The sequence below is a fragment of the Muscardinus avellanarius genome, assembly GCF_963383645.1.
Source record: "Muscardinus avellanarius genome assembly, chromosome: 1".
Lineage (NCBI taxonomy): Eukaryota > Metazoa > Chordata > Mammalia > Rodentia > Gliridae > Muscardinus > Muscardinus avellanarius.
Genome location: NC_137786.1, coordinates 184,116,350 through 184,131,673, shown reverse-complemented (window position 1 = coordinate 184,131,673; position 15,324 = coordinate 184,116,350). Strand labels below are relative to the sequence as shown.

Here is a 15,324-nt window from a genome sequence, read left to right as displayed (position 1 = left end):
ATATTCTTACTGCATACATAGAATGATGCCTACATATCTGATATAGGACTTTTCCACACCTGTGGAGAGAGAACACTATTTTTCCTAAACATTATTTGCAGATCTACTCCACTTCTCTGAGTCACTGATGGCTAGAGGCTTTATATTTAACCTGAAAGGCAAGTATTTTCTGCTATGCCTAAAGTTAAATCATTTTGCCAAGTGTATATAGGTATATTCTGAGCTGTCTTTGTTTTGCTACCTAGACTTTAAAAACAGTCCTAAGCATTTGTAAGAGGGTGTGTGTGTGTGTGTGTGTGTGTGTGTGTGTGTGTGTGTGTGCTAGTGATATGTGTTCTTTCTTTGCTCCCTCTGCCTGTCTGGAGGGCACATTTTAGGCACCTTGCTCATGCTTGCCATTATGAGTTTGAACAACAGAAGAAACTTTTCCCAATACTTTGGTTAAAGGTCATATTTACTGGGCTAATTCGTCTATTATTTTCTGTCTAAATAATCTTAGAATACACTGTACACATTATCTGGACTAAATGCAAGTACAGCATTTAGGAATTTTGCACTTATTCACAGATGAAATTGGCCATTAGGGCCCCTCCCCCTTTTAGAGAATAAAGCTGAATAAATGAACTAAATGGCTTCGCATTGCTCTGAGAGTTTATGTGGGAATCATCTGTTCACTAAAAGTGGAAAGAACTCTGCTATAAAGCATCTCATGCAAAATGATAACTGTCATAAAGAGAAAGTGGGGTGAGGAGATGGAGTGAACAGGCCTTTTGTTGTAGAGGACACAGATAGGGGAAAGGCAGCAACCACAACAAAGCCAGGGAGCAGGTAGATGTTTGGGAGAAAAGCACCCTAGACAGAGGGAGCAGAAGGCAGAACTCCTGATAGGGCTGTCCAGAGACAGGGGAGAGAAGGAGAGAGGGAGAGACAGAGAAAGAGAGGAAAGGTAGGAAATCTAAGAGGTAGTGAGGGGTCAATGTCTTTGGGACTTTATAGGCAAAATTCAGCAAAGCCTGCATTTTTGTCCTTTCTGTTCACCTTAAATTTTGTTATTTGATAAAAATTTTGTCTCTTTTGTTTCATTGCTCACTTAGTATATTTTAATCTTTTCCTTTTTTAATTCTATTTTCTTTTAAGTATGTTTCTGGACTATAAGTCCCATGGCTATCCCTAATCAGTAAGGGTGGCCAAGAGATGTGAGATGCTAACGAGCCCACTGTGTGCTGCCCCAAATGAAATCAGGATTCTGCTGGTAAAACATTTGGGAGAGTCAATATTGGATAATATACTAGGAATATCTTTCATAAAATTCTATGGGCCTGGAAGATTTTCCTGTAGATGCCTATACTACATAGATTGTTACCAAGCATTGAAATATTTTTCATTCAACTTATTTTATGAAACTAGCCAGCATTCCATATCAAAACCTGAAAAAGATTGTTGAAAAAGAAAATTAAAGACCAAAGTAGCCTAAAAATAAACTTGCCAAAACATGAATATACCATTTTTCCAATATCATATAAGAATCACTCATCATGATCACATATAGTTCATAGTATAAATGCAAGAATACTTTAATTTTTCATATACTATGACATATCAAAAGATCCAATAAGAAAAATGTGACTGATTAGATAGGATTTGATAAAAGTTAGAGTTCACTTCTGATTTAAAAGAACAGGCTTAGGCAACTAAGACTAAAACTAGATTACTGTAATAAAATGAAAAATTTAATTTCTTTTTCTTATAATGTTTATTCCATTCCAGAGGACAAAGGTATATTCCATATATCTCAAATCTTTTCAATCTTGACTACAAAATACACTTTTTTGTGTGATTGGGGATTGAAGCCAGGGACATTCTACTTCTGAGCTATACACCCAGCCATAGTTTTATTTTTTGTTTTGAAGCAGGGTCTTGCTAGGTTGCTGAGCATCTTGCTCCATTGCTAAGGCTATCCTTGAGCCTGCAATCCTCCTGTTTCAGCCTCCCAAGTACTGAGATTATAGGCATGCATCACCACACCTCACTCAAAATATACATTTAAAACATAACCAAAATAGCACGACATAAAGGCATAATAACGTGTTCCTAATTACTTCCAGAAGTTTCTCAATTTTGTTATAGAGCACATTTCCCCCTCCCTTCTCAGTTTAGATCTTTTTAACTTGCCCCCAGTCATTATACAATGAACTTAGTTTGGCAGAATTCTGAACTTTTAGAATTAGGTAATTTTACAACATCAAATTATCTGTTCCCTTATGAGGTATAAAATAAGAATTTTCTCTGATAATAAATAGACCAAGTCCTTACATTTTGAAACTATAGTAATGTTTTACACCAGTATTGTTAGACTATTTTCCTACCACAATTCAACATTAAGAAAACCATTTTATACCTTAACCAAGTATACACAGCTCCTCTCTAACATATATTTGCATAATTAAAAGTTTTACAAAACTTACAAGGACTTATGCAAATACTCTATTATCTGTTCTATTCTACTTCACCTAAAAATTAATATCAGTCTACCAAACTAATTTCATAACCCCCTTGCTACAATCTGATAAAACACTGTTTTAGACTATGTTATTCAGCAGTTTTGGGGCCTAATTTTGTTGTAAAAATTAACTTTTCATGTCTTTGTGGGATGTTTTTGATGCAAGTTGCTAGGTTTTTTTTTTTTTTGTAACTTCAAGGAGAGTAGTAGAACTTCTAAACAGTGATTTTCTTTTTCTTTTTGCAGCTATCACATGGGAATGTAAGTCTAGGGCGTCATTAGCCTGAGGACCTCACAACTGGAAATTGCGGTCCTCTTCATCAACCTGCCATATTATTTAATCTGGTTCTCTTCCTCAAGAAGTGGAAACACCTTTCAAGTTATTTTTGTTGCAGAGTTAAGCAAATGGCTGACAGTGGCTTGAATAAAAAATGCACGAAATGCCTCAATGGCTCATCGACTTCTCAGAAAAATGAACTTTGTGTATGTTCTTGCAAATCAGATATCTCTCCAATTTTGGTGGTAGAGATGTCACAGACATCAAGTTTGGGTAGTACAGAACTTCTGACGTTACCAGAGAGAAAAAAAGAAAGAAATATCAGCAGAGAAACTTCCATAAAAGAGTCGGTAAATATTGGAGATTCTACATCTCAACACAAGTGGACTTCCCATTTTCTCCTCCTCCTCCTCCTCCTCCTCCTCCTCCTCCTCCTCCTCCTCCTCCTCCTCCTCCTCCTCCTCCTCCTCCTCCTCCTCCTCCTCCTCCTCCTCCTCTCTTCTTCTTCTTCTTCTTCTTCTTCTTCTTCTTCTTTTTCCAGTATTGGGGATGACACCCAGGGGCACTCTACCTCTGAGCTACACCCTCAACCCTTTTTGTATTCTTTACTTTGACAGGGTCTCACTGAGTGGGTAAAGGCCCTCACTAAGTAGCTGAGGCTCTCTGAGTATCGTGATCCTACCTCAGCCTCCCAAATGCTGGGATCGCAAGCGTGCACCATCATGCCCAGCTGGACTCCCATTTTCTAATCCCATTCGATGCTCCTTTCATGTCCTATGAGCCCATGTTAGCTAATCCATTGCTTTCTTAGCTGTGAAAGAAGCAAACAAAGTTGTTTAGATGTTTTATATTTTCTACTGCTACTGAAATTAATTATTTTTCAGGATCCAGAACAATTAGCAGTGTTTTTCTAGCTCTTAAAAAATGAGTTATACAGAAATGGAGTGGCTTCTCAAGTTGAATTAAATTGAATTAATGCAAATTTTGAGCATTTTTTTCAACTGCTAGAAAATAAGATTTATTGTGCTTAAAAGTGTACTTGCTTTGTCGTTTCAAATAATTTTTGGTTATCTGGGTGGAATATCAAATGTACTTTACAAAATCAGTCTGTATTAGTTACAAATAATCTGTAGATACCAAATTAAACTAATTTGGCTTTATTCATCCATATAAAATAGAGACAGTATGAAAGATTGTAGTTGAAATAGCACAATTTTAGAGGCAGAGGACAGTAAGTTAAAAGTCAGGTTCTTACTCAATGTTTGAACCTTTCTCACTATTTCTCCCTCAATTACTATTTGTGAGTTGTATTATGGTGCAGTTACTGCTAGAGTTGTCTTTGAGAGAGTTGGCACTCTACTATTCTTATTCAGAGCATATTATGCGCAAGCTGTGAAGTTGTCTTCTCTGGTACAATTTAAAGAATCTTCAGGTGCCTTCTGAGGTATATGCTCTGCAGATTATCATGTAGACTTGCCTGAATGGAGAAGAGTGGATTGAGCGTCTTCTTAAGATCTTCTTTAGCCTAACAAGCCAGTGAATTTCATAGGACTTAGAATTCAAAAAGGACAGTACACTATTTGGCTCCCAGTAAATATTATAGCACATATTAAAGATTTTTCACATTATCTAAATTAGAGTTCTTCATCACCAAGAAGCTTGTATCTTAAAGTTTTTTTTTTTTTTTTCCAAAATTCCTTTGTGATCCTAGTCCTCAAGAACAAACGCAGAGAGAAAAACATCTCAACAACAGTGGAGTCGGGGCAACATTACAGAAGGAAAAGTCCCTCACATAAGGGTGGAGGATGGAGCTTCTGTGGAGGTCTGTAAGGGGCAAGCTGAAGTGACTGGGAACTTTTAGGTTTCTTTTGAGCCAATAATTAATGGCAGAGATGATTTAAAAGCCTGCATCTAAGGAAAGGAAGTAAAGGGGGAAATTTACCATTTTCAAGGATGTCAAAGTTTTTACTAACGAAAATGTAGACAATTTTCTGTTCATGGAAGACCAAATAGACTTTAATTAAAGTGGAGGGCATTTTTATTAGACAGAAGAACATTTTGGTATAAGAATCTTGGCTGTTCCTAAAGGAGTCTTTATGTAGACTCCTTGAAGATGTAGAGAATAAATGATTTTACTTGGCTCAGCTGTTCACCTCCTTGGTGTTATTTTTCAAGATTCCGATTATTATATAAGAATGTGAATTAAATGTTAGAGCCATTAAAAAATCAATATGCATCCTTGAAGAGTAGGTTAAAGAAACTATTATAAGAACAATTAAAAGAAGAAATTGCATTAACATTAAGTAATTTTTGAAAGTTGTTTTAGAGCCAGGTGGATGGCACATACCTGTAATCTCAATACTTGGGAGGCTTAGAGAGGAGAATTGCTGATTCATGGCCAGCCTTGGCTACTTAGGCCCTCTGCAACTGAGTGAGACCTTGTTTCAAAATAAAAAATAAAAATTAGGGCTGGTGGTATAGTTCAGAGGTAGAATGCTCTTGGGTTCCATCCTCAGTACCACTAAAAAAAAAAAAGTTAGCCAGGCATGGTGGTGCACACTTGTAATCCCCATGCGTGGGAGGTGGAGACAGGAGGATCGTGCAGGTTCGAAGCCAGCCTCACTGGCTTAAGAGACCCTGTTTCCAAATTTTAAAAAGTATAAATATAGGTCTGGGAGTCTAGCCCGGATGTAGAAGGGCTTCCAGGAATCCTAGAACCACCAAAAAACAAATAAGTTAAAGGCGGTATTTGGCAATTTATCTCAAATGATCAGGAAAACTTTCTGAGAAATTATTTGGAAAACTTTTTAATTAATTAATTTTTATTATTTTATTAGTGCGTTACAATTTATATCATAGTGAAATTCAATGTGGTAAAATATAATAAGTTTAAACCTCCTCCCTTTAAATAAAAGGCCTATACTTTCTTGTTTTTCTTTTTTGTCTTTTGGTGCTACATTTGAACCCAGAGCCTCCTCCATGGTAGCAAGCACTCTACTATTGAGTTTTAAATTTAGCTATAAGAGATTTCAGAAAGAAAAAAAATGTGTTCATTAGGAAAAATTAGGAAGATAAAGATAGAAAAGTGAAGAAAATAAAAATCATCAGCCAGATATAAAACCAATGGTAAACATAAAACTAATAATAAACAGAAGGGTCCTTGGTCTGGATGGTGGGATGATGGGTATTTGTTATTTTCTTCTCAGTGCTGTTTTATATTAACATTTCTGTCACATATTGAATTTTCTAAAACTAAATGAATAAAACTCTGAAAGCAATATCTAATAGAGATAATGAAGACAAAGAAAAACATTACTTGTTAAATGAGAAAGTAATTGTTCAAGGAGTAAATGTGTTGATTTTGTAGTATAGCTTTCAGAGTTTTGGAATAATTTTTGTCTGAATGTACAATAATTTGTATCATACATGAAAACACCTACAGATCTGAATGAATTAATATTCTATTTCTCTTTTGTCTTATGAATATATTTCATTAATATTATTGTTTGAAAGAGAATTGTTTTTATACTTTTGAGCTTGTTTGCATTTCACCATTAGACTTTTATGGTTTTCCTCCAAAGGGGACATTTAATAAAATTCATCAAGACTTATTTTTGGTTACTTAAGAAGTTTTTATTAATATTGAAGCAAATATATAGTGTCTGTGGTTTGATTTTACCCGAGTCTCTCTTCCCTGGGGCAGGGCTATTTGACAGTGTTATGTGCTCATGTATAATACCTGCTGAGTGGCAGAGAAAGACAAAGAACTCTTCATTTTGTCTCCAGGAAATCTATACCTTTGGAAGAATACTGGGACAAGGGAGCTTTGGGATGGTCATTGAAGCTACAGACAAGGAAACAGAAACTAAGTGGGCAATTAAAAAAGTGAATAAAGAAAAGGTAAGGCTTCTGATCACACTGAGGCACAGTGGCTGTAGTGCGTAGGTGTGGGCAAATGGCTTTTCACACTAACACAGCTGAGGCTGCCCCTGAGGGCGAGTGCCTGGGCTGAGCTGCCCAAGAAGTGTGGGCATTTCCCGAGCCTCCCTGGGAGTACCTAGTTCTTGAACTCAAGTAGGCAAGTACCGTCTGGAAGAAGCAAGTGGAAGGATTAACATAACCAGTATAACCAAATAGGCAAATTTCATCAGAATGAGTTGAAGGTACGTGCTGGTGCTCGTTAGGAGTCGGTCGTCAGGCTGTGGGCTAGTCTCAGCTAGAAGTCATTCCTGACACTCCTGTCCTCTCCTTGCATTTGACTTCCCATTTTCTCTCTGTTTGCAAAGTCTTTGTTTACTCATTCTACTTGCTCTTTCAGTTTGAAACTCTTTCTCCCAACTATCTAATATACTCTTGGCTTATATCCAACTGGGCTTCTCTTTTAGGTAGAGTTTACGACCTCATACTTTATACCTGATCATCTTATCAACTTTAAAATATTTCTGTGCCTGGAAACCTTGCTACCCCCAAAAGAACATTATGGTGTGTTCTCCTTCAATTTATGATTATAAATATTATGTTAATAAAGTTAAATCATTAAATATTATAGAAAATTTCCTCTTAAAGTATAATAAGGTAAAATAAGGTAATATATCAATCCATGTATGTGTTTGTGTGTGTGTGTGTGTGTGTGTGTGTGTGTGTGTGTGTTACTAGATATTGAACTGAGGGGAATTCTACTTCTGAGCTATACCCGTGGCCCTATTTTATTTATTTTTATTTTTAAACAGAGTCTCACTAATTGTGAAGGGCTTCATTAAGATGCTAAGGCTGGCCTTGAACCTGGGATCCTCCTATATCAGTCTATGAATTCAAGAATTAAAAGTGTGCATCACCATGCCTGGCTACATATCAATCTTAATAAAGCAATTAAGAGCCTTTCTAGAAATCTTTAGAATCCTTGGAGCTCTAGGTGGCATCTCACAGGGATACTTGAGTTCTTACTTCCTTTGCTCTTTTGCTGTCAATGTTAGGGTTACATAGAAAAGATACCTATTTGCAACTTTAGGAATTAATCTTTCATAAACATATTGATGTTGAGAGTTTATAGGAAACTAAGGTAATACAAGAGAATTCTATAGCTACATATGAATTGGACAATATATTATTGCATTACTTAGAGATCAAGCCATTTGGGGAGGGAGTTAGGAACAAGATTGAGATAAAGTTAGGAGAAATTGTGGTAACTTTCAGTACTGAGTCTGACAACAATTCATTCCTATGAATTCATTTCCCTCTAGGTTAATCTTAAAATGTACTTTCATTCTATGTGGGTAGACCATAGCAGGGTGATCAGTATCTTAGTCATCCTAAGATGGTAAAGGTTGAAGAGCAAAGATAATTAGAAGCAGGAATGACTCTAGGTAAAATTTCAACTAGCTAAGTCTTGCTTTATGATCACATGGTGGGTAGAGGAGTATGTCCTTTATTATCCCTTTCGGGGGTGTTTTTATATGAAAATAAGAGGTTTAAAGGAGAACAGTGCTTATCTTGAAATAATAGCTGTTTCAGTATCAGTAGTGTTGATGGTTTGGGTGGTGGTGGCAAAGGCCTCTCTAGACTTGATGACCCGGTAGCCAGTTAGTTACCTATACCCTGAATGGAGTCCTCGTGCTTCCTGCCGTGCTCCTATTTTTACCTTTTGCTGCCAGGCCTCCTAAGGATTAGATGTCAGGAGGTGAAGTTGAGGTTATGCTGGTCTGAAGCCAAGCTCTTGTCTCTCTCTTTGTCTTGCTCTCAGTTAACCTGAGGACCAGGAAGAAACATAGTACAGGGTTGAGTGCTAAATCCCCTTGCCTATGTGTGTGTGTGTGTGTGTGTCTGTATGCACGAATGTGCTCATCTCACTGGGTCACTCTCCTGCTGAGCTACCACCCCCCCTTCTTTTTTTGGTGGTACTGGGGTTCCTGGAAGCCCTACTACTTCCGGGCTTCACTCCTAGACCTATTTTTTTTTTATATTTTTATTTGGAAACAGGGTCTCTTAAGCCAGCGAGGCTGGCTTCGAACCTGTGTGATCCTCCTGTCTCCGCCTCCCAAGCGCGGGGATTACAAGCGTGCGCCACTACGCCTGGCTACCACCCCCCTTTTATCTGATAGTGAGACAGGGTTTTTACTAAGTTGTCCAGTCTATCATTAAATTTACAGTCCTCCCACCTCAGTCTCCCAAGTAGGGAGGATTACAGGCATGTTCCACAATGCCCAGAGTGTCAAAACAAAACAACAATGAAATAAAATAAAAAAACAAAAATGTCTCCAGATGCCAGGTGTGGTAGCTCACACTTGTAATCCCTGCCCTTGGGAGGCAGAGACAGGAGGATCACGCAGGTTTAAAGCCAGCTGCACTGGCTTAAGAGACCCTGTTTCAAAAAAAAAAAAAAAGAAAAAGAAAAGAAAAGTATAAAATAGGTTGGGCGTGTAGCCCAGAGGTAGAAGGGTTTCCAGGAACCTCAATACCATAAAAAAAGTCTCCAAAAAAGAATTTTGTTTTTACCTGGCTAACCTCAAGGGGTTAATATGATTTTCAGGAAAATATAAAAAAACATATTAAATTGGAATAATTTTGTGGGGGACAGATGTCATGTTGTAGCTAATTTACAGAAACAGTGAAAGATAGATTAAATTAAATATACTTTGAAATTTAAGAAAAAAAGAAGTGGCAAGCATTATTTAATCTGATCATGGGATAAACTGCATTTGAAAAAAAAAAAACTTCTCAAGAAATATAGGGAAGTGGATGGAAATGGAAAATATGATGCTAAGTGAGATTAGTCTGTCCCATAAAGTGAAAGGTCAGATGTTTCCTGTCATATGCAATAGCTAGGGAGAAATTGGAACACAGGAGGGACCCCAAAGCAAGAGAAACATTAGTGGAGTGAAGGAGGAGCGCTCACTGAGGGAGGGGGCGGGGACAGGAAGACTTGAAGATGGAAACACTCAACGGATATGCTGCACATACACAAACGTATCCAAGCCAGTCATTGTGTTCAGCACCGGAAGATGGGGAAGGAGAGGGAGTGGGGTGGACCCTGGGGGATGGCACAACAGGTGCTGTGTGTGTGTGTGTGTGTGTGTGTGTGTGTCTGCCTCTTCCCTGAACTTCATCGAGGTATACTACTATAATGCACCAATCCAAAAACAAAAACAAAAACAACAACAAAAAAAACGAAACACAAAAGAAGTGTAGGAAAAAATACAAAATAACTTTTGTATGGAGGAATGTAAGAAGGAAATTCATCTGGGAATCTGTTTTTTCATTGATTAAGGCTGGAAGCTCTGCTGTGAAGTTACTTGAACGGGAGGTGAACATCCTAAAGAGCGTAAAACATGAGCACATCATACATCTGGAGCAAGTATTCGAGACGCCTAAGGTAAAGCTCCATCAGGTGCTACATTTAGAAAGTTATTATTAAAAAATGAATATCATTCCCTTCTGAAGTAATCCCTTTGGGGCACAGTTGCTTATGTCCTTGGCACTGTCTGTCACTGGAGATTGATGAGAACATTCTGGAGGACTTCTGTTATTGATTGTATAATTAGGTGTCTGATGATTAGATTGATGTCTTTAGTAATATGTTCTGGGTGGCATGTTGGAAACAAATGTTTAAAATTGCAACTTCATACACAACCAGATAGGGATTAGCACTTCTTACAGATGGCATTCCTTTTGCTTTGGTTTTTAGTCTCTACATTAGAATCTCGTGGAATACTGCCATAATTTTGCAAGGTTAGCTTTATAACCAAACTGACATGGTATATTTGGCATTATGTAGAAAATATTTCATCATCTGTGCCTTTCCAATGTGTGTAATCTTCATTCTTTCCTAGATGTTACCATTCTTCTTTTTAAATGCCCAGAATTTTCATTTAGAGTTATATTCGAAAGCCTGAATTATCCTCCACTTATCTCTAGACGGTTTAGTGCTATGGGCGTAGGCGTTTTTCTGCTTGGAAGCAGTAGAATGTAGTGGTTAGGCATGTGGGCTTTCATCAGGTTACCTGTGTATTTGAATCCTTCCTCCACCACTTATTAGCCATGAGTATAAGCAAGTTATTCAACTTATCTGTACCTCATTTCCTCTTCTGCAAAATGGATTTAATATTGTTGACTTCATTTGTTTGTTGAAGGATTAAGTGGGACAATGATATAAAGCATTCGTCTCATTGTTCTCTACTATTCTCCCTTCTCCTCCTCCTTTGCTAGTCTTTAAATTCAATTTGCATCATGTGTTATGTCTGATTTGTTAAGAGTGATTGATAACATTTAAAGACCACAGTCTATCTTTATGGGAGTGGTATATGGCACGACATTAAAAGACTTCTCTACTCTTTTCAGTCTTAGAATTGCAATTTCTTTCTTTTGTTGGTACTGGAATTGAACCTCGGGCCTCTCCCATGCTAAGCAAGCACTCTGTTGCTGAGCTAGATACCTACCCCTAGTTGTGATTTCTTTTATCCCCAATAGTCTTTCTTTGAATAGTTTTTCTTAAATTTTGAAACAAGGTCTTGCTACATACCCAAGAATCTCACTAAGTTGCTGAGGCTGTTCTCAAACCTCTGATCCTTCTGTCCCAGCATCCCAAGTACTGGTGTAATACAGGCATACACCACCACACCTGGCAATAGTTTTGTTCTTTATCATCAGTTTTTATTGTTGTTTGTTTTGCGGTACTGGGGATTGAAACCAGGGACATTCTACCTCTGAGTACTCCTTCAGCCCTATTTTTTATTCTTCATTTTTGAAACAGGGTCTCATTGAGTTACAAATAGCCTTATTAAGTAGTAGCTGAGGCTGTCCGTGAACCGCAATCCTCCTGTCTCAGCCTCCCAAATACTGGAATTACAAGCATGCACCACCACGTCTGGCTGTGATCAGTTTTAAGCAATTTGATTATGATGGGTCCTAATATAGTTCTCTTTATGATTCTTGTGCTTTCGGCTCATGGAGCTTCTTGGATCTGTGAGTTTATGGTTTCCATCAAGTTTAGGAAAGTTTCAGCCATTATTTCCTTAAAAATTTTTTGTCTTCCCTTTCCTCAGTTTGGAGATTCCATGGGCATATGTTAGATTGCTCCCTATTGTCTACAGTATGCTGGAACGCCATTAATTTTATTTTCATTACTTTCATTATTTTATACAATTTCTATTGCTATGTCTTCAGATTTAATAATCTCTTTTTCTATAACATTGTATTAATCTCTTCCAGGGCAAATTTATATATTTGTCTACTTAACATAGTCTTTCTTCCTTGTTGAGTATAGTCATAGTAACTATTTAATATCCCATTTTCTAATAGTTTTATCATCTATGTCATTTATACATCAGTTTTAAATCACTCATTTTCCCCTTTTGTTATGGGTTATATTTTCTGGATTCGTATACATATTCATTTTTTATTGAATGCCAGACATTGTAACTTTTTGGGGAGGGGAACTAGCAATTGAACCCAGGGAGATTCTACCTCTGATCTGCGCCCTTAGCCCTTTTTACTTTAGGTTTTTGTTTTGAAACAGTCTCTTGCTACATTGCTGAGAGTCTTGCTAAGTTGCTGAGGCTGTCTTTGAGCCTGTGATCTTCTTGTTTCAACTTCCCAAGTATTACAAAGTGTATGTTTGAATTTTATCTTTTTGGATGCTGGGTATTTTTATATTCTTTAAACTATTCTTGAGCTTTATTCTAGGACACAGTTAAGTCACTTGGAAGCCATTTAACATTTTTGAAGCTTACTTTAATCTTTGTTAGGTGCCACCAAAGCAGCCTTTAGCCCAGTATGAATTTTCCCCTACTGTCCAGGTACAACCCTTCTAAGTACACATATCCACCCAATGTCCCATGAATTATGAGATTTTTTTTCACTGTGGCCGATGGGAACACCAACTGTTGCTGGCCTTGTGTGAGCTCAAGTTCCCTTTGCTTGACTACATGTTTTGCTTGTTTTTCCAAAGAACCCTGCAGCTTTGGGAAGAACCATGTGCTGATTAGTACTCTGCTGAAGACTTGAGGATGAAAATATCTGGAGCTTTCTCTAGGAGTGGCTTTCTCCTTCTTTGATAGCTTTCCTGTGGACTTTAGTTGTCTTGCTGGCATGTCAGCTCCATTCCTTCGATTCATGGAGGCTGCTGGGCTCTGCTTAGATGCCCCATCTCTACCCTGAATTCTGGAATCTTACTCCAGACAGGAAACTAAGATAACCATGGGGCTTGCTTCATATGTTTCTCCCAGAGGTCACTACCTTATGCTGCTGGAGATCTAATGCCTGAAAATTACTGTTCTTAAGTTGTTTGATGCAGAATGGTAAATCTAGCCTTTGTTACTCCATCATAGGCACAAGCAAGAGTTCAAATCTAGAAGAGTTGGAAGGCAAAGGAAACCATCATCCGCACTTTTCTTTTTGTGTCTTGCTTGCCCTTGATTTGCCTGCCCCCTCTGTCCTATAAGCCCATACCCAATTAGCCACACAGAGATGCCTCGACTTTCTACTGAAGCCATTTTAAAGAAATTGCTGCCTAGTTGGTTGCTTTAGCATAAATCATCCAGTCTGGCTATGCTATAGTTTCTTGTGAATCTAAGTGTTCTTCAGATCTATGCACTTGTTTCTAATAATAGTAAAAAGATTTATTTTATAATTTTCATTGATATAACTTTGATCAACTTACATTTTAAACACTGACATCATTAACTTTATAACTACTATGAATACAACTTTTCCTTTCAAATAGTTCCTTACCATTTGATGTACCAGTGATCCCACAGTGCTATCAATGAAAAGAGTATGGGCCAGTTCAAAAGCCTATTTATGTATCAGACTTTGCAGATACTTTTGAAATTCTAAAGCAGCCTGAAGTTCAGTGAATCAGGATTGTGGCTATAAGAAGAAAGGGTATTAACCTTCTCGTCTTGCTTTAATGTTACTGATTGAACACAGAAGTTGCATTAGTGGTGGTTATAAGAGCAGAATCAGACCCCCAAATCTTAAGAACAACAAAAATCTAGCAGCAGAGGTTAGATAGAAGACATGGAGAATAGTGTGTGTGTGGTGGCAATTCACAGGAAAAAGACTTGCATTTTAGTTAACTGTGAATAGTTGGACTCAATAGATGACTGTTGGAATACCCAAAGAGATCTTAATATGCCTCAAAAGAAACAGCAAATATGGAAGAGGCATTTTATCCAAGCTTCTTACCACTCGTACCCAATTAGCCACCGAGTCCCACTGTTTCTTCCTTCTAGGTATTTTTCACATCTTTTCCTTCCCCCTTCTGTGCCTCACATCTACTATCTATTAACAGAAGTCAGCACACAACAGCCATTGAGCTAAATCTGGTCTGCATCACATTTTTTGTATGGCTTATAAGCTAAGTTTTCTACATTTTCAAATTGTTGAAAAGATACAAAAGAGTAATATTTCATAACATGTGCAAGTTCTATGGAACTCAAGTTTCCAAGTCCACGAATAAAGCGTTGTATTGGTTATGGCTGCTTTCATGCTCCGGCAGCAGAGGCGAGTGGTCATGGAAAAGACTGGATGGCCCACAAAGCCCATGCTGTTCACTCACAGGTTTGGCCGTCATAGAAAAATTTTGCTCAGCCCTGGTGTCCCTTCATCTTAGAATGTTCATTTAGAAATACGAAACTGATCATACCATGTAATTTCCCTCTGCAAGACGCTAACTTATAAATCTTTATTGAACTGGGTGTGGTGACACATGCTTGTAATCCCAGTACTTGGAAATCTGAAACAGGAGGATCACACAGGTTCAAAGCCAGCCTCGGTTTCTTAGTGAGGCTCTCAGCAACTTAGTGAGACGCTGATTCCAAATAAAATAGAAAGTAGGTCTGGGAGGATTGCCCGGAGGTAGAAAAGCCCCTGGGTTCCACCCCCAGTACCACCAAAAAAAAAAAAAAATCTTTACTGATTGCCAATAATGATGGCGCATGCCTATAATCCTAGTATTTAGCAGGCTGAGACAGCAGGATCTAGGTTTGAGGTTGGCCTCAACAACTTAGGCCCTCAGCAACGTATCAAGAAGGTATAGCTCAGAGATAGCCCCTGGGTTTAAACCCCAGCAGTCCACCCCACAGTCTTTATTGGCTTGTTGCATGTGTGGAAAAAAATCCATATACTTTAGCATGATGTCCAAGACTTTTTACAAACTGGCACTAACCTGTCCTTTCTATCTCCATGCCTCACCACTGCACTCTCCCCCACCCTACCATGCTCTCAATGCCATTAATGCTGAGATATTTGCTGTACTTTAAAGAACTGGTGTCGTTTTAGGCTTTAGAGTTCATACCACATGCTCTGCCTGTCCCCACCTCCAGACCTGGCTTCAGTGTCTCTCAGTGTGTGCTCTTTAGTCAGAGGTAAGCCCTGGATTGTAACCCCGTCCCATTTGGGCATGGTATTGTACTTGTAACTATACACTAAGCCTCCTGAGGGCAAATACTATGACTCCTGCTTCTTTGTTCCTTTAGTATCCAGTACATAATAGATAATCATATTTTGAATGAATAAATTAATGATAATTAAGATTATGATTGTATATGCA

At 38.0% G+C, this 15,324-nt stretch overlaps 1 protein-coding gene across 1 annotated transcript in view; it reads left to right on the top strand.

Annotated features, from left to right (window-relative positions):
- Nucleotides 1-2,905: 2,905 nt before the first annotated feature.
- Nucleotides 2,906-15,324, top strand: part of STK33 (serine/threonine kinase 33) — a gene marked incomplete at both ends in the record, with an annotated part of 94,685 nt that continues 82,266 nt past the window's right edge. The window contains 4 exons of the mRNA XM_080690110.1: nucleotides 2,906-3,127; nucleotides 4,489-4,599; nucleotides 6,564-6,677; nucleotides 10,042-10,146. Of these exons, the coding sequence (XP_080546236.1) occupies nucleotides 2,906-3,127; nucleotides 4,489-4,599; nucleotides 6,564-6,677; nucleotides 10,042-10,146 (552 nt within the window). The remainder of the gene's footprint in view (nucleotides 3,128-4,488; nucleotides 4,600-6,563; nucleotides 6,678-10,041; nucleotides 10,147-15,324) is intronic.